Source organism: Oryctolagus cuniculus, chromosome 11, assembly GCF_051225735.1.
Source record: "Oryctolagus cuniculus isolate XC-2025 breed Fujian yellow rabbit chromosome 11, ASM5122573v1, whole genome shotgun sequence".
NCBI classification, from domain to species: domain Eukaryota; kingdom Metazoa; phylum Chordata; class Mammalia; order Lagomorpha; family Leporidae; genus Oryctolagus; species Oryctolagus cuniculus.
In genome coordinates, this window is record NC_142877.1 from 23,288,224 (window position 1) to 23,313,802 (window position 25,579).

General features: G+C 51.1%; 1 protein-coding gene across 6 annotated transcripts; it reads left to right on the forward strand.

Moving 5' to 3' along the window:
• The first annotated feature begins 397 nt into the window (after positions 1-397).
• Positions 398-25,427, forward strand: GGT7 (gamma-glutamyltransferase 7). 6 transcript variants are annotated; one of them, XM_008256069.5, is made up of 15 exons: positions 401-622; positions 8,505-8,740; positions 9,070-9,221; positions 10,371-10,488; positions 11,364-11,431; positions 11,640-11,713; positions 12,028-12,224; positions 14,037-14,124; positions 16,375-16,502; positions 16,660-16,748; positions 18,799-18,948; positions 19,071-19,188; positions 19,807-19,944; positions 21,035-21,127; positions 24,685-25,427. In XM_008256069.5, the coding sequence occupies exons 1-15, from the start codon at positions 454-456 to the stop codon at positions 24,745-24,747; spliced, it is 1,881 nt and encodes a 626-aa protein (XP_008254291.3). In that variant the 5' UTR covers positions 401-453; the 3' UTR covers positions 24,748-25,427. The 6 variants fall into 6 exon arrangements, with proteins under 6 accessions (XP_089164205.1, XP_089164204.1, XP_008254291.3 ...); XM_002710793.6 differs by having other exon boundaries at positions 403-622; positions 21,035-21,134; XM_089308079.1 differs by lacking the exon at positions 19,807-19,944 and having other exon boundaries at positions 398-622; positions 24,685-24,882.
• Positions 25,428-25,579: the final 152 nt, after the last annotated feature.

Sequence of the window (25,579 nt, forward strand, 5' to 3'; positions counted from 1 at the left end):
AAGGCAGAGTCTGAAGTCCAAAGAGAGGTCCAGAGTCCTAGGAGGATTCTGAGGTCGGAGGAGAGGATTTGGAGTTCAAGGAGAGGTGTGGGGTTCGAGGAGTTGAGGGTCAAAGGCAGGCTCTGGGGTCCAGGAAGGAATCCCAGGTCTGAGCAGGACACTGGCAGGATTCAGCCGGGAAGAAGGAAGAGACTTGACCCTGGGCCGCATACTTGGCCGTAGCCACTGCGGACGCGCTTCCCGGCGACCCTCTCCTGCGCTCCAGGCTCCCCATGCTCCTGCACCTGCGTGTCCACTGCTGGCGGGCGGAGGCGAGTCGGGCCCGGACGCCGCGGAGGGTGGGGGTGAGGCGCCCCCTCCCGGCCGCCCGGGAGCTCAGGCCCCGCCCTCCCACCCCCACCCCGCCGCAGCCACTTCCGGCAGGCGCTGCGCTGCTGGGGGGCGCGGGCGAGGATGGCGGCGGAGAACGAGGCCAGCCAGGAGAGCGCCCTGGGCGCCTACTCGCCCGTGGACTACATGAGCATCACCAGCTTCCCGCGGCTGCCCGAGGATGAGCCAGCGCCCGCGGCCCCGCTGAGGGGCCGTAAGGACGAGGACGCCTTCCTGGGAGACCCCGATACTGGTGAGGCCCGCTGGCTGGGTCCCTGCCCCGCCTTGGGAAGTCCCGAGTCCTCCTGCATCTGGGCGCAGTATCCCTCCAGCTTCCATCTCCTTAGCTCATCCCCTTTCCCCTGGACCTTTGCCTTTGCTTCTCTCGTATCTGTTAATTATCTGGTGGGGAGAGGGTGTATTTCTGTCTTGGACGCGTAGGATGCGACAAGGGAGGCGATGTCAGGGACTGCAGTGGGAGGGGTGGGATTACCTACTGGGAAGAACCAACAAGGCAGGAGCGTTGGAGGAGCGCCCCTAAGGACCAGCTGTGCTCGCCCACGAGAGGCCTTTCTCTCGCCGCGGAGGACAGGAGAAACCAAGTCATAGGCTGCACCAGGAGGTGCAGGGGCCAGTGTTGAAGAACTTCCCCAGGGAAGCCGAGCTCTCCCTGTCCAGGCCGGGGTACAGAGACTATGACTGCCCTCTGTCCGGCAGGGCTGGGTGTGGAGTGACAGGGGGGTGCACAGCATGGCCTCTCCAAGTCCTTGGGGACCAGAGTGCCTTCCCTCTCCTGGGGATTATCCCACCCCTTCTGGAGCCATGAATCTGGCTACGGCCTAAGTAAGTGTCTGGAATTCTGCTGTGTTCTCCGTCTTCTGCAGGAACTGCAAGGACGTGGGGGAGGGAAGGAGGAAACAGGATTTGGGAGAGACCTGGAGGTCATGAGCTCTCTGAGCATCTCCTGGTGCTCTCCCTTGCATGCATGTGGCCCTCCTCTCTCCTCCACTCCATCCTTCATCATCCATCCCCCATCCGCCTTGCCCCCAACGTCACTTCCTGGCATTAGAGCATCCTTCTGCCTCACTCTCTCTTCCTACCAGAGCCTGCACTTGCACTTGAGGCTTATCCCCTAGCAGCCTGGCAGAAGCTGCTTCTCTGGCCTGACCCCTCCACAACTGCTCCCAGTCTGACAGTCCTAAATTCTCTTCCCTTCCACAACTTGCTGGTCCTCTGGCCCTGGCCAGCAGCCTCTGTCAGCCCAACTGGACTGCACTGCACCTGGGGTGGGAGAGAGGAAGTGGTGAGAGTAGGATATGGGGATTTATGGGCATTCAGTATCAGGACTGCTGATGCAAACGTCTTTTCCAGAAGGAGTAGCCTTGGAATTAAGAGGTAGCAGGGAGAGGGGTGGGAAGATTTGTGTTGATGGAGATGGGCCTGAAACCAGGTCTTTTATTAAGGGGTCAGCAGTGACATTTCTGGTCCTGGCGCTGCCCCAACTCACAATGTAACGATGTCCTGAACCTTGGTTTCCTATTCGAGTACAACAGAGAATAACTGAGCCTGCTGATCTGGAGATGGGAACTCCCTGTTAAGTTTTCTCCTTTCCCCCTGTAGAATCTCACCGTTTATCAAAACCTGGGGTTATTTACTTGTGTAATTCTGTGATTACTGCATGGCTCTAAGCCCTGTGAGTTCACGGATCATGACTGTTCACTATCCTTTCTCCAGTATTGAGCACAGTGCTGGGCACTCAAGAAATAATAAGTGGCTCAGTAAATGAATGACAGGGAAGGTCTCAGGGTGAAAGAATGGCCAGGAAGGGAGTTCCAAAATGACAGGGAATACCTTACGGAGTTCAATACAGACCCTGCCTCACCTGTGTGGTGATCCAGCGGAGCCCCTGGTTACCCAGGCTTATAGGAACATATACTTTATGCAAAGATTTTGTGCCAAGATTCCCCGGGACTTACCTTGTATGTTCCAAGGTCCTTGATGTCATTCAATATAATCATTTTAATCCATTTAACTTCTCCCAGGCCTGCTTCCAAGTCCCAAGATTCCTTTGGGCCAGCTAGACCAGGCTACTGGCGAACATGGCATTCTAGCTTCTCAACCTGGTGGTGCTACCTAGTGACACTGCTTCAGTCTCTTAGCCAGGATCAGGGTTGTGCCCAGCTAGCCTCTAGTCTGATGTTCTCCAAAGCCAAGTGACAGGCATCCCACAGCACTTCGTGTGGAGAGCAGAGAAGACGGTGCGCACTCCAAGGTTGGAAAATATATTCTTTCCTCTTCTGCACTCCAAGCTCCTGCGTGTCTCTCTCCTGGACATCTGCCTGTGGTCGCCCTGTAAGCGCCTCACCTTCAGTGTGCTCTGTGCTGTACTTAGTATCTCTTCCCTAGACACCTGCTCTTCCTGCAGTGTCATGACCCTGCCATTCACCCAGTCTCCAAGGTAGAAACCTAGAAGCCACCCTCGACTCCTCCTTTTCCTCTCACTTCAAAATGATAATCAAGTGCTCCCTATCTCTCTCTGAAGAATCTTCCAAATTCTATCTCATCATCCTTGTCATGGCTACTGTAAACTAAGTGACCAACCTCTCTCACTGATGTGACTCTTAGGCTTCCAGCTAGTTTTCCTACTTTGTGCCTGTTGCCCTCACCCCCACCCAATCCACCCATCACCCTGCACTCCTGGTCATGTCACTCTGCTTCAGAATCTTTCATGATTCTCCACTTAAGGAAGTAAGCAACCACAGATAACTTCAGTCTCCAGTCAAGATCTCACTTCTGAAGTTTAGACTTGCATAATCAACTCTCTTTAGGGGTCCTTTATCATAAACTCAGGAAAAAAACTGAGCTTTATCGAAGAAGAGTACTTTATTGGGTGACATAGTGAAAACTCCAGGGCTATGAGGCGTAGGCCTACCTGGATTGAGGTGCCTAAACGTGATTTGGCTCTTGTTGTGTCTTTTTCGTTTCCATCTTTTGTTTCACCTTCATTTTTTCAGAAATCCTCCCATCTTGCCCCCAACAACTACAGGCTTATATGCTACAACTTAACAACTAGGCAGAAAGAGACCCTTTCTCTTTTCCAGCAGTTCCAGCAAAAGGAAGTTGTTGTTTTTGTTTGTTTGTTTGTTTTTGTTGTTTTTAGAATTATTTTATTTTACTTGAAAGACAGAGATACAGAGAGAGGTAGAGCCAGAGAGAGAAAGGTCTTCCATTCCACCGGTTCACACCCCAAATAACCGCAATGGCCAGAGCTGACCTGATCTAAAGCCAGGAGCCAGGAGCTTCTTCCAGGTCTCCCATGTAGGTGCAGGGACCCAAGGACTTGGGCCATCTTCTACTACTTTCCCAGGCCACAGCAGAGAGCTGGATCAGAAAAGGATAAGCCAGGACTCGAACCAGTGCCCATATAGGATGCTGGTGCTGCAGGCTGGGGCTTTAACCCACTGCGCCACAGTGCTGGCCTCCAAAAGGAAGTTTGAGTCTTATTGGTCTGGTTTTGGTCATGTGCCTGTCTGAACCAATCTCCATACAGACATATTCTGATTGGCCAGGCCTGAGTCATGTGCCTACTCCTGTCAGGGCTGTGGGAGTTGCTGAGAGGGAAGAGGGTGTTCCCTAAAAGAAAATCAGATGGAGAATGGTTCTAAGCAGATAAAAATTGTATGTCTACCAGCAGGCTGACTGCCTCCATAAAGCTTTTCCTGGTCTCCCACAAATTTGGAATAGCCAAAATTAAACTCATCATCTTTCTCCCTGAAGACATTTCTTCTTGTCCCAAATAATCTTTTCCTACTGTCCTACTTTTGCTCTTATCTGAGGGTCCTTCCGAAAGTTCATGGAAAAGTGGAATTAAAAGATGTTTGTTTTGGTGTAAAAACATTTTTAAATCCATAGTGTTTTTTTTAAGATTTTATGTTTATTTATTTGAGAGGCAGAGTCACAGAGAGATGGAGACACAGAGAGAAAGGTCCCTCATCCACTGTTTGACTCCCAGATGGCCACAATGGCCGGAGCTGGGCCAATCAGAAGCCATGAGGAGCCAGAAGTCTCTTCCAGGTCTCCCAAGTGGGTGTAGGGGTCCAAGCACTTGGGCCATCCTCCACTGCTTTCCCAGGTCATAACAGAGAGCTGGATCAGAAGAGGAGTAGCCGGGACACAAGCCAACGCCCATATGTGATGCTGGCGCCACAGGTGGAGGCTTAACCTATGCCACAGCACCGGCCCCCATACAGTTTTTCATAATGAGCACTTTTCATGAATTTTGAGAGGATCTCTCATATGCATGGATTTCAAAAAATTTTACATCCAAATAAATTTGTTTTAATTCCATTTTCCATTAACTTCTTGAAAGATTCTCATTTACAAATAAAACCAATGTCATTGCCCCAGCACTTACACAGTACAAATAGTAGGTACTCAGTAAATATTTTTGTTGAATACATGAATAACATCATGATGGACTGGTGGGCTACAGAGCTTCCAATAGATCCAGCTGTGGTGGGCGAATATCGCCATTATCTCCTAGGTCCTTATATCTGACCGGAGAAAACAGATTGAAGGACAAATGCCTGGAAAAATCATCTCAAATTAGCTTGAGAGGTTGGTTTTAGTGCAGAAGTAGTTCCTGATGCCACACGAGGCAGTGGAAAGGGGACTTCCAGGTTATTCAGACTTTTGGTTCAGCCACTAATTAATGTTATGATATTTTATAGGCAATATCATCTTTTAAAAGACTTATTTATCTTATTTGAAAGGCAGAGTTACAGAGAGGCTGTGAGAGAGAGACAGAGAGAGACAGAGGTCTTCCATCTGCTGGTTCACTCCCCAGTTGGCCGCAATGGCCAGAGCTGCGCCTATCCGAAGCCAGAAGTCTGGAGCTTCTTCCGAGTCTCCCACGCAGGTGCAGAGCCCCAAGGATTTGGGCCATCTTCTACTGCTTTCCCAGGCCACAGATCCAGTAGAGAGCTGGATGGGGAGTGAAGCAGCCAGGACTCAAACCGGCACCCATATGGGATGCTGGCACTGCAGGCAGCAGCCTTACCTGCTGTGCCACAGCGCCGGCCCAGGCAATATCATCTTTCTTAGCCTCTGTTTCTTCATCTGTGAAGGGACAGAGTGGGACCTATTTCAAAAAGTTCATAGAAAATGGAATTAAAAGATAAGGTTCTTTTGGTGCAAAAAAACCTTGAAATCCATACATATAAGAGATCATCAAGAAAAATGTATGATATAAAATTACTGATTTCAAAATTTTTTGCATCAGAATGAAATCTGTTTTTTAAAATATTTATTTTTTTTATTTAAAAAGCAGACTGCCAGTGAGAGACAGAGAGAGATCTGTCAGCCACTGCTTCATTCCCCAAATGTCTGTGACAGCCAGGGCTGGTCCAGGCTGAAGCCAGGATCCAGGAATTTCACTGGAGTCTCTTATGTGGGTGGCAGGAACTCAAGTGCTTGAGCTGGATCAGAAGCAGTATAACTGAGCCTGGAACCAGTACTGCAGTATGGGATGTGGGTGTCCCACGTAGCAGCTTCACCCACTGCACCACTACACCTGCCCCAATAAGCTAATCTTTTAGTTGTGTTTTAAAATACAAACTTTTTGCAGCCAGCGCCATGGCTCAACAGGCTAATCCTCCGCCTTGCGGCGCCGGCACACCGGGTTCTAGCCCCGGTCAGGGCGCCGGATTCTGTCCCGGTTGCCCCTCTTCCAGGCCAGCTCTCTGCTGTGACCCGGGAGTGCAGTGGAGGATGGCCCAAGTGCTTGGGCCCTGCACACCATGGGATACCAGGAGAAGTACCTGGCTCCTGCCATCGGATCAGCGCGGTGCGCCGGCCGCAGCGGCCATTGGAGGGTGAACCAACGGCAAAGGAAGACCTTTCTCTGTCTCTCTCTCTCTCTCTCACTGTCCACTCTGCCTGTCAAAAATAAAAAAAAAAAAAATGAAATACAAACTTTTTGAAGTACCTTTGTAAATGCAAAATACCTAGTATATAGTCAGCACTGATAAATAAAAATTCAAAACCCTTTCCTGAACTTGTTTGAAACTTACAGGGTTAAGGCGAGTTCTGTGTCCACATTATGTGCTTTAACATCTGTTGAGTGAATTCTAGTTTTATTTACAGACTCTTGGTGCTGGTGTTAAAGTTTACAGGCAAACATAATCACCTGAGGAAGACTCCCAGAAGACAGCTTTTTTTTTTTTTTAAGATGTATGTATTTATTTATTTGAAAGACAGAGTTTGACCGAGAGAGAGAGAGAGAGACAAAGAGAGAGAGAGAAAGAGACAGAGAGATCTTCCATTTGCTGGCTCACTCCTGATATGGCCGCAAAGGCTGGGGCTGGGTCAGGCCAAGACGAGGAGCCAGGAGCTTCATTTGGGTCTCCCACGTGGGTGCAGGGGCCCAAGTACTTGGGCCATCTTCCACTGCTTTCCCAGGCCATTAGCAGGGAGCTGGATTAGAAGCCAGGACTTGAACCAGCACCCATATGGGATGCCAGCACTGCAGGCGGTGGCTTTACCTGCTATGCCACAGCGCCAGCCCCTAGCCTATTTCTTTACTGTTCATAAACACCCAAGACCTTTAGGCCACCTGGGGACCTGGATCGGACGCTGATAGCACTCAGAAGAGGGAACTATCAGATGAAAGAGGGTCTCGACCCTGGCTAAGGTAGAAAAGGAATGGAAATAACTCTGAGTGAATGTACCAAGTGGAGCCCTGCGACCCATCCTCCCACTTAGGGACTGGCTTTGTTGGGGTGAGGGAGTTGAGGCTCAGGCTCAACCACTTGAGGGGACTTGTCCATAGTCACCCAGCGAGTCAGTGGCTTACAGATCTTCCCTGACTTTACTCTTACCATCCTCCCATCTATTCTCTAGACAGAAGCCAGAGCGATTGGTTTAAAACACAAACCGGATGGCTTCACATTCTTGCTTAAAATTCTCCACTGGCTTCCCATAACTCTTAGGGTAAAAGTCCAGCTTCTCACCAGGCCTGTAGGTCCCAGCAGCATGCTGGCGGCACTTGCTACCCTTACTACTCTTTTCCCTGGCCCACTCCCCCGAGGCCTTGGTTAATTTTCTCCAAGGTGCCAGGTTCACTCCCACCTTAGGGCCTTTGCACCTGCTCTTTCTGGAGTACTACACACACACACACACACACACACACTCCTTGCTCTACATATAACTGGCTCTTTCTCATCCCTCAGTTTTCAGCTTAAAAGTCAGTTCCTCAAAGAGGCTGTCCGTGACTCGCCTCCACCCTTAGCTGCCTCCTTTCCCCCCACCATTATGTCTGCCTTTCTCTGTAGCACCTGCTACAATTTGAAATTGTATACGCCTTTGTTTGGTTGCTTCCTCCTTCTCCTGGTCTATGAACCCAGCAAGAGCAGGAACTGTTTCTTTTCCCTGGCACCCAGCTTACAGCCAGACACATGGTAGGTTCTCCATATTTGTTGAATAATTGGTTTTTTCCAAAGATTTATTTTCTTATTTGAAAGGCAGTTAACAGAGAGAACAAGACAGAGATCTCCCATCTGCTGTTTCACACCCCTAATGGCCACAATGGCTGGGGCTGGGCCAGGTGGAAGCCAGGAGCCAGGCCTTCCGCCAGGTGTCCCACATAGGTGGCAGGGGCCCAAGGACTTGAGCCATCTTCTGCTGCTTTCTCAGGTGCATTAGCAGAGAGCTGGATCAGAAGCAGAACAGTTGGGACTGGAACTGGTACTCCCATATGGTTGCAGGTGGTGGCTTAACCTGCTGGCCCCATATTTGTTGGATGATTGGAGTGAGGCTGGAAGCCAGGCTCTGTCTCCTTGCACAGAAAGCTGGGCCCCAGCTGGGGACAGGATCTGGTTTCTAGAGGGAGCGAACCTCACCTCTCCAGGAAGCCTTCTTAGCCCTGGGTCCCAGTCCCAGGACATTCGACCCAGACGTCAGGCAGGGGCTGGAAGCCAGCCTCTCCACTGCCCAGCGCGGGGTCCCTGTCTCCCCCAAGCCTTGGCCCGCAGCCTTCGCCTGCGCTGGGCTTCGCTGGGGAGGTGTGGGCAGCACTGGCCAGTGGCGGGGGCGGGACCAGTTTGGAGACGCCCAGACCGACCCCCTGCCGCCCGCAGACCCAGACTCCTTCCTGAAGTCGGCGCGGCTGCAGCGGCTGCCGTCATCGTCGTCGGAGATGGGCAGCCAGGACGGGTCGCCGCTGCGGGAGACGCGCAAGGACCCGTTCTCCGCAGCCGCGGCCGAGTGCTCCTGCCGCCAGGACGGGCTCACGGTCATCGTCACGGCCTGCCTCACCTTCGCCACGGGTGTCACTGTGGCGCTCGTCATGCAGATCTACTTCGGGGACCCCCAGGTGAGGGAGGGGGCAGAGGAGCTAAAGGAGGGGTTGAAGGAATCCTGGAGGGGGCGGTGGGAACCGGGAATGGCTGGGAGGCAGGGGTTACGAGGGGGTCAGGAAGTGGGATGGAGAGAGGGGGTTGACTTGGGAGAGCATGATCCCAAAGAGAGGGGCCCTGGACCGTGACAGGGACAGAGCAAGGTAGGGACTCCAGGATAATAGGGAAGAATCAAGGGGCAGGGCTTCGCCCCCTCCCGCCCTTGAGGGTCCCGGGTTGGTGGAAGTGCCTGAGGCCGGCAGAGGGCTCCTATGCGCCTCCCACCGGGTCCCCTCTGTCCGCCCAGATCTTTCAGCAGGGCGCCGTGGTGACCGACGCTGCGCGGTGCACGTCGTTGGGCATCGAGGTGCTCAGTAAACAGGGATCCTCCGTGGACGCAGCTGTGGCGGCCGCCTTGTGTTTAGGGATTGTGGCTCCACACAGTTCTGGCCTGGGCGGGTAAGGCGCTCCCAGCGGTGGAGGTCTGGGGCCCTCAGGCCTGCCTCTTGTGTTATGGTGTGGGGGCCTCCCAGTTTGGGCAAGGGCGGGGCAGCTCTTTGCATCTTCTCTTTCCACGCTTAATTCCCCCCCTTTCTTCCTGGATGGAGTCAGAGGAGCAGAGCTCCATGTGGAAGATCAAGAGGTGCTTTCAGAATTTTTTTTTAACTGGGAAAGGAAATATGTAAATGATAAAGTGAGGTGCCCGTATATTGTCTTCAATTAAAGCAATGATACTTAAACTTTTAGGTTCACAAATCCCTGGGGGTCTGATGAAAGCCATGGCTCTTCTGCTACCAAAAATACACCCCAGGCTAAGAACTCTTGAAACAAAGAATAAAAATGGGTAACACATGGGCCATATCCAGCACACAGATTGGTTTGGTTTGCACATGTAAATTTTTTTTAAAGTCTACTATTGTTAAAGTTGAATTTCTGTAAGAATCCAGATGTCCAACTGCTTCAACCATCAGGATATCTGGTAACGCCTCACCCACATTCCCACACGGTTGCAACGATCTGAAACAAGCTGCCTGTGCAGTCTACTTTGCCGTGGTTCCTACAAATCCCCATTGTTCATCTGCCCCGCTTTCCTTATTTTGTTACTTTGCTGTGGGCATTTACTTTTGTACCTCCCATCCCAGATTTAAATAAACCACAGAAAAGTCCTTATTTTGATTCCTGTAAGACCAGCTCTCCAGGCTCTGCCAAAGAAACTCCTCTTTGGGTTTTGCCCAGTGTGTCTTTACATAATCCAGTCTGGGGTGGGGAGAGGCAGGTGCAGGAAGTTGGCAGGGGCCCAGCTCTCATCTGAGGTGGGGGCAGGAGGCAGAACATTCTGCTCTCCCAGTGTCTAGATTTTTCCTAATCAGGGATTAAAGTCTCCAGTAACCAGCTGAAAGAGGCCCATGGTCCTCGGGTCCCCAACCCCCTTGATTTCACTCCCCATCCTTGCTGACAGCTGAATGGGTCCCTGATGAGGAGAGGCCCAGACACCTAGCCTGGGATGAGAAACTCAGGCTAAAACCCTCACTTTTGGGGGCTTAGGGGTGGCAGGTGAATTTTTCAGGGGATGGGCATCATCACTCCCCCCTTCTCTGTCTTCCCCAGCGGTGGTGTGATGCTGGTCCACGACATCCGTCGAAATGAGAGCCACCTAATTGATTTCCGGGAGTCCGCACCAGGGGCCCTCAGAGAAGAGGCCCTGCAGCGATCCTGGGAGACCAAGGTGGGGACCCGGTGAGAAGAGTGGGTTTGGTAGGGGGAGGGAGTCTCCCTTCAGTGTCCTTCTGCTAACCCAAACATTAATTTGTTGAGTAATTACCATGGGAGTGGGAAAAAGTTGAGCAGGATGCCCTTAGCCCATGAGGTGGTCCGATAGCTCCCCAAATGAAATAATGAACCAGAAAATCTGGGCAGTCTGTAGCATGTGATACGGCAACACCTTACTTCTCTGGCAGTCTTACCCCGTGGAAATGTAGGAAGGAAGGAAAAAGGTGACTGAATACCCTGAGATGTCACAAAGTTGCTGCACCAAAACTTGCGTATCTCCTCTGAGCCTGGGGACCGTAACTTTCCCAACCCAGGACACTTGGAAGGTTAGAGAGGAGCTGCTAGAGGCAAACACGCTATTGGTTGAGAGCAAAGGAAGAAATAGAATAACTTGGAAAAGTAGCAATTCCGTGCAATGACAGAAGCCAAACACAGCCCCAAGTTATGACAGCGCTGAGTAATGGTGGTGTGGAAATGAATAGATGAAATGAAGACCCCTTCTCCATCATTTTAAAAGGTGGGGGTGGGTGCAGCTTCGGTGTGGTAGACAGCTTCGGTCTACACTGATTGTGTCCTGCTCTTGAAAGGAGGCGCTTCACTTCTAAGTCCTTAGCTGTGATAGATAGACAAGGCCTTTCTGCATTTGTTGGTAGAAAGTTAGGGCGGTGGGAGGGTTACCTGCTGGAAAAACTTGTCCCTCCCTGGGATACTTGGCCTGTGTCTCTCCCCTGTGCCAGCCATCCCTGGCTTTGGGCTCCGCGGAGTTCAGCCCAGCCCCCCCCCTTCCAGTGACCTGGTCTCCTCTCTCCCTCGCCTACCCGCCTTGCCCAGCCTGGGCTCTTGGTGGGGGTCCCCGGAATGGTGAAGGGGCTACATGAAGCTCACCAACTCTATGGCAGGTAAAGACCCTCCCCTGGGGACAAAGGGACATTGCCTGCTTCTCTCCTTGGGTGGCCTTCTCCTACCTTCCTGGATTCCCTACCCAACTCCCCCTCCTAATATCCCCTTCCCTTGCCAGGACTCTCCTTCCCAGGAACCCCCCTCCCCCCAAGACCCCTCCTCCTTCCCCCAGGACCTCCTCCACCCCCTGCTCTCCGGCCCCCCCAGGCTGCCATGGTCCCAAGTCCTGGCCTTCGCAGCAGCTGTGGCCCAAGATGGCTTCAATGTGACCCATGATCTAGGTCAGTTGGGCCCGGGGGTGGGGGAGACATACAATGTTGATGGTGGTGGTGGGGGGGAGTTTTGAGATTTGGGGCCCACGTCAGAGAGTTTGCTCCTCAGACAGCCTCCACACCCCATCCCACCCTCACCTGGAAGCAGCCACCCGTGAGGGTGTCTGGGAAGGGCCTGAATATGTGCCTGCCACCTCCATAGCCAGTTCCTGGGGGCTGGAGTTCTTAGGGCCACTCATCCCTCATCTACCTCACCTATTGCACATCTCAGCCATCTGGCCCAGTCCCAGTGTCCCCAGCCAGCCTCCCTTCCTTGCTCCTAGCCCGTGCCCTGGCTGAGCAGGTGCCTCCCAACGCATCTGAGCGCTTCCTGGAGATGTTCCTGCCATCAGGCCACCCACCACTACCTGGTGCACTGCTGCGCCGGCCAGACCTGGCCGAGGTACTGGATGCACTCGGTGCCTCTGGCCCTGCTGCCTTCTATGCCGGTGGTAACCTCACCCTGGAGATGGTGGCTGAGGTGAGTGTTCTGGAGGGTGTTGGGGACACGACCCAAGGACCCTACTGCAGGGATGTCTTCCTCCCTCTTCCTTCTCGTCCTGCCTTTCTTGCCACATACCTACTGAGGATTGCATTTATTCAAAAATTCTAGAACGGACACTACGACCCTCAGGTGATAGAAATCAGAGCAGTGGTTGTTGGCGATAGGAAGTGTTGCTTGGGATGTGGCATGAAAGGCCTCCTGGGGTGATAGAAATGTTCTGTCTCGGCTTGGAGAGATGCCTCTCATCTTCTCAGGCCTGTCCTGTCCCTCCCAGGCCTGGTGGAGATTCAGCGTCAGCCTCAGCTTCCCTGAACTCACAATCCCTCCCTGCCCATTGGTTTTCTAGGGACCAAAGACTGTCAGGACTGGTGAGAGTGACACAAAAGGTTGCCATCCAACCCCAAAGAATCTTAGTTTGAGACAATAATGGGTTCTGAGAATTGTCATCAGTCATTCAGATCTCCTGATGGAAATTGTGTTCACGATGAGGACACACAGATTAGCTCAGTGGTTCTCTCAGCTGCAGTGGGGTGTTGATACCTCTACTATGCAGTGTGGGAATTACATAGTCCATCATTCCCTGGACATTTCATGGAATGCCTGCTCTTTGCCAGGCCCTATCCTGGACACTGGAGATACGAATGTGGTGATAGAAGCACATCTCAGATGGACTAAAGGCTCAATCCACATTACCAGGGCTCAGTCCTTGGTGTTCTCTCTCTCTTTCTATCTCAGATCCTTTCTTATCTCCCCAACAGCCTATCTTAGGCCATCCTTCCAACAAGCAATTGCAAAACAAACAAACAAACAAACAAAAACAAAAACAAAAACAAAACACAGCATTGTTGGTTTCTAGTAGTACTAGTAAAAGTTTCAGGGTTTATGTCCCACTGACCTGTCGTAGGTCTCACAACTATTTCCAAACTAATCACTGTGGCACAGAAGGGAATGTTCTCATTGGCCGAATATGTTACATGCCTTCTCCTGGAGATAGAGAAGGGAATGGGGGAAGAGTCTAATAAGATCATCAGAGCTTCAATAGAAAAAAAGACCAAGTTGAATTTATTAACATGCCAGACAAAGGAATACACACCAGCCAAGAAATTCAATGCGTGGTTCTCAGATGGTGGATAAGTCAAGGATTTCAAGTACCAAAAGTACAAAAGAGAAAATTAATAGTGGCAATACTAATTTAATTGACAGCAAGCTGTATAGGATGGAATGAACCCATTGGCTTTACAAAATCGGTTCATTGGTTCAAAAAATGTGCCTGATGATGTCCAATTAGGATCATTTCTGCCAGAGTCATTTGAAGTTCACGGTGTTGTAGTGACTTTAGCTGGTGTTAATGAGATGCAGAATTCAGTTTTCATATCTCCTAGGTAAGTGCTGCTGTGAGTGAAAAATATTCCTTTTATGTAGGCAGAGAGGGCAGCATGTGCAAGTGGACATGGAGGCATGAGTTCAGAAACTGCAGGTCCCCCTGCAGAGTTCACTGGGGAACAGCAGGACTTCAGCCAGGAGAGGTAGGCAGAGGCCATATCACAAAGGGCCTTGAATGCCAAGCTAAGATAGTAATCATGGATGTACCCAGAACAGTGCTTGGTGTTTAGCAGGTGCTCAGTGTTAGTGCTTTCCCCGCTTCCTCCTTTTCCCTGGGGGCACCTCCCTCACAAAGGGGATTACAGAAGGCATAAGAGTTGTGAAGAGTTCATCTGTGACCTAAACACGTATCCTGGTCCAGACCCTCATGCTCACAGTAGCGGGTGGTCATTCTCTCCCCTCCAGGCTCAGCACGCAGGGGGTGTCATCATGGAAGAGGACTTCAGCAACTACAGTGCCCTCGTGGAGAAGCCTGTGTGTGGCGTGTACAGAGGTGACCTCTCCCCCAGCTCCCAGGGTCCCTACTCAGGAGAAGGCTCCCAGTCCATGGCCAAATCCTTGTGGCCCAGTCCATTTCACAGGAGAGAAACTGAGGCAATGAGCTGCCTGGGCAGCCAACTGTGTAAAGCAAGCCAGAGCCAGCCCGCCTGCTGAAGTAGCTATGGGGTCAGTTACTCCAAGGATTTAGGATGGGGAGCGAGCTAATCTGGTCAAAGGCTCATCCCTGGAAGCTGGGGTTCGAGCCATAGTTTCTCTTGATTTGGGCTACGTGTTGCCTGAGCCCCCTCTCCAGCCCTACTCTCGCTGCCCGGTACTTCCTAAGAAAAATTTGTAAGGTCAAAGTCCATCCAAGCCTGAGGGTAGCGTGAACCCTTCAAAATAGTCATAGCTCTGCCCGCTTATTGTACCAAAAGGAAACCAAGGCCCAGGGAAGGAACAGAAGTTAACCTTCCAAGCCCAAGAAAACCAACAGGGGACCCAAAAGGCCAAGTTCATGACATAGGCGAAGTCCATGTTTGCTGAACTCAAGTGGTGGATTCTGGATCCCTCAGAAGGTTCTCAGGGTCTCTCCCCTGCTAGGACAGCCAGATCAGCTCAAGCCCCAGGAGATGATGCCTCTGAGTTCAAGTTCCCAGGCCTCAGTCACCAGCCCAGTTCCTCTGTCGGGGAAGTGGTTTTTTTGTTTTGCTTTGCTTTGCTTTATAGATTTGTTTTTATTTATTTGAAAGTCAGAATTACATAGAGAGAAGGAGAGGCAGAGAGAGAGAAGTCTTCCATCTGCTGGTTCACTCCCAGTTGGCTGCAACTGGCCAGAGCTGCACCAATCTGAAGCCAGGAGCCAGGAGCTTCTTCCAGGTCTCCCACATGGGTGCAGGGGCCCAAGGACTTGGGCCATCTTCTACTGCTTTCCCAGGCCATAGCAGAGAGCTGGATCGGAAGTGGAGCAGCTGGGACTCAAACCGGCACCCATATGGGATGCTGGCACTGCAGGTGGCAGCTTTACCCACTATGCCACAGTGCTAGCCCAGGGAAGTGGTATATGAAGCAAAGGGAAGAGGGTAGCTTTGGAGCCAAGAAAACCTCGGTTTGAGTACCAACTTCCCTGTTTACCTCAACAAGTCACTTCCTGCCCTGAGCATTGGTTTCCTCCTTAAGATGGAGCACTAAGGCCAGTGCCAGGGCTCAATAGGCTAATCCTCCACCTGCGGCTCGCACCCCAGGTTCTAGTCCCAGTCAGGGTGCCGGATTCTGTCCTGGTCGCTCCTCTTCCAGGCAAGCTCTCTGCTGTAGCCCGGGAGTGCAGTGGAGGATGGCCCAAGTGCTTGGGCCCTGCACCCACATGGGAGACCAGGAGAAGCACCTGGCTCCTGCCTTCGGATCGGTGCAGTGTGCTGGCTGTAGCGGCCATTTGGGGGATGAACCAATGGAAAAGGAAGACCTTTCTCTCTGTCTCTCTCTCTCACTGTCCACTCTGCCTGTCAAAAAAAACCAACCAACCAACCAAACAATGGTGCACTAGCAGAGCCTATGTCTAAGAGGGCCCCTGAGGATTTGGTGGGATAATGTAGGAAGTTGCCTTGGTCAGAGTGGGTCTTGGGTGTATATTGGATTTTCCATTTCCCCTGTCTTTGGCGACGCTGGTGCCTTGAGTTCTCTGAGTTCTTGTCTCCTACAGCCCTAGGCAAGCTGGCTCTCTGGGCCAGAGTTTCCATATGTGCAAAGTGGGGATGATGGTAGTACCCATGGGAAGATTCGATGAGTCAGTTAATATCATTGTTACGTGAGAGGTATTGTTGTTGCTCATGTAATGTTCAAATATCCAATAACAGAGTGGGAAGAACAGTTGCTGCTGCCAAGAACTTTGCAGTTGGGTGGGACCATCAGGGGCCCTGGATCAGATCTTGGCCTGTGGCGGGTCAGGGATCCCGACATCTGCTCATGTTTCCCTGCTCTGCCAGTGGCCTGTGCTGTGGTCTGGGCGATTCAGAACGCTTTTGAGCCTTAGCTGCCTTGTTTAACAGAGGGAACTGAAGACCAGCGTTCTGAGTCTCACAGCGTCTGAGTCCCCCCACCCCTCGCCTTGATTTGCCATGTGAACTTGAATGGCTCCCTTTTCCTCTCGATCTTCCACTTCCCTGTCTGATGTGGGGGTTTCAGTGCAGTGATCTCAGTGTATGTGATGGTGGGATGTGAGGATGCCTTGACCTCTTCCCTGCCATCTGGTCATTTCCTGTCCTTTCAGGCCACCTGGTTCTCAGCCCCCCACCCCCACACACGGGCCCCGCCCTCATCAGTGCACTCAACATCCTGGAGGGCTTCAATCTCACCAGCCTAGTACCCCGCGAGCAGGCTCTTCACTGGGTAGCAGAGGTAAGGCCCACCCCTCCAACTCCCCTGCCTTTGGGGACATGGGTGCTGCCATGGGGTGGTACTAAATCACCTCCAAGTATTGTCTCACACAAAGGTCCCCTGGGTGTAGGTGCTGGGAGGCGCCTGGTAGCCCTTCCAATCCCTGCTGTGTTTTCAGACCTTGAAGATCGCACTGGCCCTGGCCAGCAGATTGGGAGATCCCGTCTACGATTCTACCATCACCGAAAGTATGGATGACATGCTCAGGTGGGTCCTGGGGCAAGACCCTGGGGGCTGCAGAAGATGGGGTAAGCATGGGGAAAGGATCAGGTGAAACGCAGCTGGTATAGCAATAAGGCTTGAAGTCTCAATCAGTTTTAGCTGAACACCAACTCACAGAGTGAGACTGGGAGCCTAGCCTTCGCCTCTCTCATATGAGTTGATCTCTCTCATATGGCTCTTAATTTTTTTTTTTACCCTAACAGGGTGCCTATCTGGGCCCATGTGTTCCCCCTTTTGAGTGGAAAAACAAGCCTAATAATGAAAACCGTCTGCAAGCAAATATTGCAGGTCATAGGATTCTGAACATAATATGTCTTCATTAGCAGCTTATCAGTAGCAAGACTGTGGGTTCTAGGGAGACAGGTGCCTTCAAATCCCAGCATCAACATTCACTAGCTGTGCTGTCTTGGGCAGGTGATTTAAATCTCAGTTTCTACAAGGCAGCCTGACTACAATGGTGTCAACCTTAAACCGTTGTGGTAAGGACTAAACAAGAGCATACTTGTAAAGCCCTTAGCACATCGCCTGGGCACACAATAGATGTTCAACAAATGTCAGCTATTAACTGACAATAGGGACAAAAGACATTCATATTTAAATGTGTCTATACTTGAATTACAGGCTAGGGGATAAATCAGAAGCTAGAAACACATGGGGTACTTGAAAAAGTTTGGAAAATGGGATTAAAAGGTAACGTTATTGTGGTGCAAAAAATTTTGGAACCCATGCATAGTTTTTTAATAATATGCATTTTCCAAGAACTTTTTGAAGACCTCTCAAAGTGTAAATTTGGATTGTTACTCAAAGAACCTTCTACACGTTAGGTTAAAAATGATGAGACTGGGGGCAGGCATTTTTCCGACGCTGCTTGGGACATCTACGTGCCATACTGCAGTGCCTGGGTTTGAGTTCTGGTTCTGCTTCAGATTCCAGCTTCCTGCTAAAGTGCACCCCAGGAAGCAGCAGGTGATGGCTCAGGTCCTCGGGTCCTTGCCGCCTACATGAGAGACCTGACTGTGTGTTGGGTTCCTGGCTTCAGCCTGGCCCAGCCCCGGCTGTTTGCAGGCATTTGGTGAACCAGCAGATGGAAGAGCTCTTTTGCTGTGTTCTCTGCCTTTCAAATAAACAAAAAAAAATTTCAAAAATATTTCACAAGAAAGTCCTACTGACAGGCAAAAGAAAGAAAGAAAGAAAAAAAAGAAATGATGAGATTAAATGACCAGCATATAATTTAAAAAGCAAAGAGCAGCAGTTGAAAACAAAAACCACCCCAAGTCCACAAAGCTCTCCCTCCCCACCACCTGAAACAAAGCCCTGTGTCTTTGTGGCCATCAGCCTTCTTAGTGGAAAATGGAATGAATGTCTTCAGTAAGCTTTGTTAATTTAACATTCTCTAATCACTATGAATAATCCAACACATAGTAATTGGGTAAGAAACCCTCCATTGAACTTTAAAAAGTCTGGAAAACTGCATGTTACTCCTAAGAGCAATACAAACTTAACTCTTAAAAAATACGCACCTATGTGAATTCTGTTTAGCTAATTCATCCAATAACATAATTACTGAGGACTTAGTGTGTGCCACATCCTTTGCTTTGAAAATAAGTTCTAACGGTAAAGATCCCCACATCCAAGATCCTCCCTCAACTGAACTAACAACATTTTTGTTCTAGGCTACAGACATTAGGTTAAATGAGTCCAGTTTGTTCCTTCAAAACAAGTATTTTCTGGCCGTCTATTCTGTACCAGGCACTTTCATAGAAAGGATTAAGCGAAGCCGAGTGACTGACAGACTGTTGGTTAGAAGTGAGTTAATAAGTTAGAAGTGGGTTCTAGAAGAGGCTGTGAGTCACACCTGAATGAATTGACTCGGTTTAACAGCTGTTTCCTATGCGCTGGCAGTAAGTGAGCGTCTGCTCAGGGTCCTGTTAGTACCAGGGGGAGGCCAGCTGTATCAATAGCCGCACAAGCATCACAGGGGGGTGGTGCAGTGACAGCCTGCGGCATGCTCATTCCCCACCTCTTGATTCTTCAGCAAGCTGGAGGCCACCTACCTCCGGGGCCACATCAATGACTCTCAAGCAGCCCCTGCCCCGCTCCTGCCCGTCTACGAGCTGGATGGGGCGCCCACAGCTGCCCAGGTGCTGGTCATGGGCCCTGATGACTTCATTGTGGCTATGGTCAGGTATGCCCGCCAAGATTCAGAACACGGAACAAGGGCTTGTCTTGCTTGGGAGGGAGGTGGGGGGAGGGTAGAGGTGAGGGCGGGTGGGCTCAGGGCTCACCAGATCCCATCTTGGCCCCCAGCTCTCTGAACCGGCCCTTTGGCAGCGGCCTCATCACCCCTTCTGGGATCCTGCTCAACAGCCAGATGCTGGACTTCTCCTGGCCTAACAGGACTGCTAACCACTCTGCACCCAGCCTGGTATGGTCTTGCTCCCCTGGGGACCCTGAGGCCGGGTAGGAGGTGCGGCGGTGTGGCTGCCCTTCCTCCCTGCTGAAGAACCTTTGTCCCATTCTATCATCGTCCTGCTGTGTGACCTGGGATATGAGTCTTGGCCTCCTTCCCCCACCCCTGTTCAGTGGGAGTATTGGCTGCTATTTGATGCTTTGGCTTCTTTCCAGCCCTAGTGGTGTATGACTGCACGGTGCCGAGCTGGTAGGACTCAGCCATTTGGCTGGGCACCAAAGAAGGACCCAAGGGGGAAGGATTTAGGAATTGTCTAGTTGGAAATGAGCAGTCTTACATCCTGCAAGCTGGGGCCCCAGCAGGGCACAGAGATGACCAGGGCGGGACCTACCCTGTTCTCCCCCACGCCATCATTATTGCCGTGGTCCTTTGCTCTGCCACTCATAGCAGTTTACAGGGTCCACTCATCGCTCCCCACATCCACCTCAGCGCTATAGAGAGGGACCAGACTCGGGAAAACTGGGCCTATGGCTAATGTCGAAGAGGGCGAGCGGTGGGAAGGGTGGTGGGGTGGCCTTCTCCCTGTCTTGCCCCACTCCACATCACCTTGTGACCTCTGCCCTCTGACAACAGGAGAATTCAGTGCAGCCAGGGAAGCGCCCGCTCTCTTTCCTGCTGCCCACTGTGGTCCGACCAGCCGAGGGGCTCTGCGGGACCTACCTCGCCCTAGGGGCCAACGGAGCTGCCCGGGGCCTTAGTGGCCTGACCCAGGTGATGTTTCCTGTGTGGTAGCCGTTTGTGGCCAGGAGCCACGCTCCAGCTTGGGCTGCAGATGCCTCTCAAACATCTAGTTCACTTGCATTCCTTATGCAGCCACGAGGCGGGGCTGCTCTGTGCCAGGCCTACCCTGGGTACCAGGGACATGGCCTGTGCTGTTTCTCAGTGAAAATGGAGCTCCTGGGCTCCCTGTGTCCCCAGGTTGCGGGGGAACTTGCATGGTCCGAAGAACTGAAAAGTGGCGTGGCACCTGGGGCTGTTAAGCTCAAGTCCCGATTCCCCTCTTCCCAGCATCAGAGTAAACAGCCAGTTCTCTGATTTGGGAAGGAAAGGCCTGCTGTTCTCCAGAACGCCTCAGAACAGCCCTGTGAGTGTCCTGAGTACCTGATGTGCGTGCCAGGCATGTATGTGCCAGGCGAGTGATGGGTTAATGAGCCTAAGCTTTAGGATCGGACACCTCTGGGTTCCAACCCAATTACTCCCAGTTTCCAATTGTGTGATGCTGGGAATTCATTAAACCTCTGTGAACCTCAATTTCCTCATCTGTAAAATGGAAGCAATAGCTAACATTTATAGAATTCTTACCAAGTGCTTGGCACCATGTTATGTGTGTTAACCCTTTTAACCCTCCCAACTCTGGGAAGAATCTTTATTTCTGTTATAGAGAAAACTGAAGCCTAGAGAGTTAAGAAGTTAGGTTACATTCCTTCAGCTCATAGGAGTGGGCAAGAAGTTCAGTTCTAGGACCTACTCACAGTCCTAACCACTAAGCTATACCACCCTAGCTATTAACCCTACCGTGTTCAGAGAAGGGAAGGGAGGGAAGCCCTGGGCTGCAATAGAGAAGACCAGGTGCTAATGGTGCCTCTTCGCTGGCTTCTTCTAAATTCCAGAGTGAGTCATTTTCCCTCTCTGGCTCTCAGTGTTCCATTCTTTGAAAGGGGGATAGTTACCACAGGCCTGCATGCCTCCCAGGGCTGTTGAGAGGCTCAGAGGACTGAGTATGGAACAAGCGGAAGAGCTGGGGAGTCCTAAACCCCACCCCCAGGACAGCCCTGATTTTTCTGCCCCTTGACTCCTGCAGGTTCTGCTGAACGTCCTGACCTTGAACCGGAATCTGAGTGACAGCCTGGCCCGAGGCCGCCTGCACCCGGACCTGCAATCCAACCTTCTGCAGGTGGACAGTGAGTGCAGAGCAGAGGCCCTCATGGGGTGGGCAAAGAGACAGGTGCAGAAAAGGCCTCCTTGTAGGGGTGCCCAGTCCTCTACCAGCACTACTTCCCACCAGTGCAAGTTTGTTTTTTGCAACAAATTCCTGTTGGAGCGATGGAAGATCTGGGGACTAGAACCAGACTTGCCATCTCCTGGCTGTATGACCTTGGGAAATCCACGTCTCTTGTCTGAGCTTCAGTTTTCTTGTTTTTTAAAATAAGATACATTTCTTCTGCAAGCTTCATTCATTCAGGGGTTTGTGCTGAATGCCTTCCGTGTGCCAGGCATCCTAGGTGCTAGGGATATTGCATTTACAGACAGAAAGGAAATTTTTTTAAAAAATCAAAGAAATATGAGATGGCAAAATAAGTGCTCTGCCAAGCATTGAAGTGGAATGATGTAACAGGACTGACTCCGTGATCAGGGGAGGCTTCTCTTTGGTGACATTTAAGCTGAGATCTGAAGAGTGAGGGAGAAAGCCCACTGTGCGAAGAACTGGGGCAAAGCTTTGTAGGCTGAGGGAACCAGTGCAAGGAACTCAGAGCAGGAATGGGCTTGGTGCATTTGAGGAACAAAAAGGAGAACAAGGTGAATGAGGCGGAGATGAGACCAGGGAGGCAGACCATGGACTATATAGATTATAGTGAGGAGACAGACTTTCTTTTCAGAAGGCCAGGGCTTAATTTTGTAAATAGGGAAGCAGGTGTACCTTTGAGGAGTTTTTAGTAGAACAGACAATATACTATGCCAGTCCTTGACTGTTCTGTATTATCCCCATTTTACAGATAAAGAGACTGAGGCTCATAGAAGTTATAAGCTAGTTCAAAGATCAACCAGAAGGGGGCAGTATTGAGATTAAAATTACATCTGGCTGATACCAAGGACTCAGTTCGTCACTGAATGGCCCTTAATATCACTGCACTGAAGCACATTGGAAGCATAGTCTTAGATCCTCAGTAGTGACTCTTTGTGGCTGAGCAGAGTCTTAATCCATTTTATGCTCCTGTAGGAGAATACCTGGAACTGGGTAATTTACAAAGGAAATAAACTTATTTCCTTTTTAATTTATTTTTAAAGATTTATCTGTTTATTTGAAAGGCAGAGAGAGAGAGAGAAACTTCCATCTGCTGGTTCACCCACCAAATGGCTGCAACAACCAGGAGCCCGGAACTCCACCTGGGTCTCTGATGTGGGCGAAAGGAGCCTAGGCCATCTGGTACTACTTTCCCAGGCACATGAGCAGGGAACTGGATTGGAAGCAGAGTAGCCGGCACTCAAACTGGCACTCCCAAACTGGATGCAGGTATTGCAAGCAGCAGCTCAACCCACTATGCCACACTGCTGGTCCCTCTAAAGGTATTTTAAAAGCAAAGCTTTTATCATAATCACAGATAGGAAAACAGCCTCCTCCTTTGCCACAAATAGAAATAAATAGCTATTTAAAAACAGTCTTTTTTTTTTTTTTTTTAGATTTATTTATTTATTTGACAGAGTTACAGAGAGAGGAGAGGCAGAGAGAGAGAGAGGTCCTCCATCTGATGGTTCACTCCCCAATTGACTGCAATGGCCGGAGCTGCACCGATCTGAAGCCAGGAGCCACCTCCAGGTCTCCCACGTGGGTGCAGTGTCCCAAGGACTTGGGCCATCTTCTACTGCTTTCCCAGGCTATAGCAGAGAGCTGGATGGGAAGTGGAGCAGCTGGGACTAGAACCGGCACCCATATGGGATGCTGGCGCTTCAGGCCAGGGCGTTAACCCGCTGCACCATAGTGCTGGCCTCAAAACACAATCTTCTTATGTTTAGTTAGATACTGTTGCCCACAGAAGGCTCTGAGGCCTGCCGTCTCTTTTAAAGGAAGCGTCTGGGAAATGTTAGTGACCGTACTGAAACTTGGTCCCGATCATAATCGAAAGGATCCAAAGTGAACCCCAGAAGGAACAGCTTTCCAGCCAGGTGATTTAATGCCCCTCAGTACTGTGTCTTTATCTAAAAAACTTCCTAAAACCATCATGTTTTGAGAAATAAGACCGGTGAAGAGCAATGGCAGTGAAGTTACAGGTTAAGAAACACATACTTCTCCCCATGAATAAAGAGGCACATAGTGTGATTTATTTATTTATTTATTTATTTATTTATTTATTTATTTTGACAGGCAGAGTGGACAGTGAGAGAGAGAGACAGAGAGAAAGGTCTTCCTTTGCCATTGGTTCACCCTCCAATGGCCGCTATGGCTGGCGGGCTGCGGCCGGTATACCGCACTGATCCAAAGCCAGGAGCCAGGTGCTTCTCCTGGTTTCCCATGCGGGTGCAGGGCCCAAGCACTTGGGCCATCCTCCACTGCACTCCCGGGCCACAGCAGAGAGCTGGCCTGGAAGAGGGGCAACTGAGACAGAATCTGGCACCCTGACCGGGACTAGAACCTGGTGTGCCGGCACCGCAGGCGGAGGATTAGCCTATTAAGCCACGGTGCCAACCTGTTTTTGTTTTTTTTAAGAATTGTTTTTATTCAGTTGAAAGGCAGAGAGAGAGAGAGAGAAAGAGATCTTTCATCTGGTTCACTCCCCAAATGGCTGCGATGGTCAGGGCTGGGCCAGGCCAAAGCCAGGAGACAGGAGCTTCTTCTGGGTCTCCCAGGGGCCCAAGCATGTGGGCTGTCCTCTGCTACTTTCCCAGGCACATTAGCAGGGAGCTGGATTAGAAGTGGAGCAGCTAGAACACCTACTGGCACCCATATGGGAATGCCAGCACTGCAGGTGGTAGCTTAACCCACTATGCCACAATGCTGTCCCCTCAAGGGGTATTGACAAAACAGTGGAGTGAAATTAGGGAGCCAGCTCTGTGACGAGGAGGAGAGCATTCCGGGCAGCAAATGGCAAGAGCAAGTGTCCAGAGGTAGAAGGGTATTTCGCCTACTCGAGGGACAGCAAGAAGCCTAGTGTGGCGAGAACACAGGTAAGCAAGCTGGAGAACAGAGGAAATAAGGAGAGGAATTCAGAAGTGGGCCTTACAGTCCTTGGAAGGGCTGGATTGTATTCTAAGACCCATCAAAGCTCTCAGAGGGTTTTGAGCAGGGGAGGTGAAAGGTCCGACTCCTCACTGCAAAAGGATCCCTTCTGTTGCCAGGACAGGCTGTCAGGAAGGCAGAACTGGAAGCAGCAGACTGTGTGGTGAGCCTGGCGAGACACGGCTGCAGCTTGGCCTGCCCAGGTGGGGCTGGAGACCTCAAAGCCCTGTTTTAAATACTAAAAACAGCTGAATATTATCACTTCCTGTATGCAAGGCTTTGAGCTCAGCGCTCTCTGTGCATTCTCTCCTTTAATCCCTACAACAACTTCATGGAGTAGGAGGTTCTCATAGCATTCCCATTTAATACACGAGAAGACTGAGGGCAAGAGAGACAGAGATTTTCCCAAGGTCAGTACTGGTCTTTGGTAGAGTGGCCGGGACCAGAACGTGGGTCTGACTGTAGGACTCCTGAGCCAGTGCTCTGAACACACTGAATGTTGGGGGCCTGGTTTTCAGGTGAGTTCACGGAGGAAGAGATTGAATTCCTGGAAGCCAGGGGCCACCACGTGGAGAAGGTAGATGTCTTATCCTGGGTCCACGGCAGCCGGAGAACCAACAACTTCCTCATCGGTGTGAAGGACCCGCGGAGCCCGGATGCAGCTGGAGCCACCCTCCTGTAGAGCAGCAGGATGGGCGGGACCTCTGCTCCCCCACCTGTGCATGTTCCCAGAGTCCCTCCTCCTCCCACGTTTGGTCTCGGGGGACCCCAGGGATGCCCAAGATCAGGGGCCAAAGGGGATGCTTAGCAAACCCTATCCCAGAGAAACGGGAAAATTCTCCACTAGGAGGCCTGCGTTGGCAGTGGTGTCAGTGTCCACCAGCCAGCAGGCGGGACCTGGAGGAGTCGGACTGTCTGTCCTACTGTCTGTCTCCTCTCTTCCCTCGGCCATGCTGGCGCTGAGCTTAGGGATGTGCTTGCAAACCCTTCTTGAGGGTCTCACAACCCCAGCATCTCCAGACTGACCTGACCTGGGCCTCTTCTTCCAGCTCCCTCCTTCTGTCCACAGCCTCATTTCTTAAATGACTAGGATTTTTTAATGGGCCATCGTGGGGAGAGGGTGCTTCTCTCTTCCTCCCATCAGGTTGAGGCATGGGCCTTGCATCTGGGGGTCCCCAGGGTATGGGGGTAGGGGTGGGGGTGGGGACCAGCTCAGGGGCTTCCATTTGCAAAAGGGGATTAAAGAAAGAATATTGCTTAACCATGGCTCTGGCTTGATTTGTGTTTAACGGGGTTGGGAATGGGAGTGGGAGAGTAGAACTTGGTTCATTCTGTCCCAGTAGCCTGGACTCCAGTTTTAATAATATCCTTTGTCTACCTAAGACTTGCACTAATAATAATTAACAATAATGA

Coding starts and splice junctions, on each gene's coding strand:
- GGT7 (XM_002710793.6), top strand. CDS start 454: ATGGCGGCGGAGAACGAGGCCAGCCAGGAGAGCGCCCTGGGCGCCTAC. Junction 10,489..11,363: donor AGCGATCCTGGGAGACCAAG/GTGGGGACCCGG, acceptor CGCCTTGCCCAG/CCTGGGCTCTTGGTGGGGGT. Junction 12,225..14,036: donor CCCTGGAGATGGTGGCTGAG/GTGAGTGTTCTG, acceptor TCTCCCCTCCAG/GCTCAGCACGCAGGGGGTGT.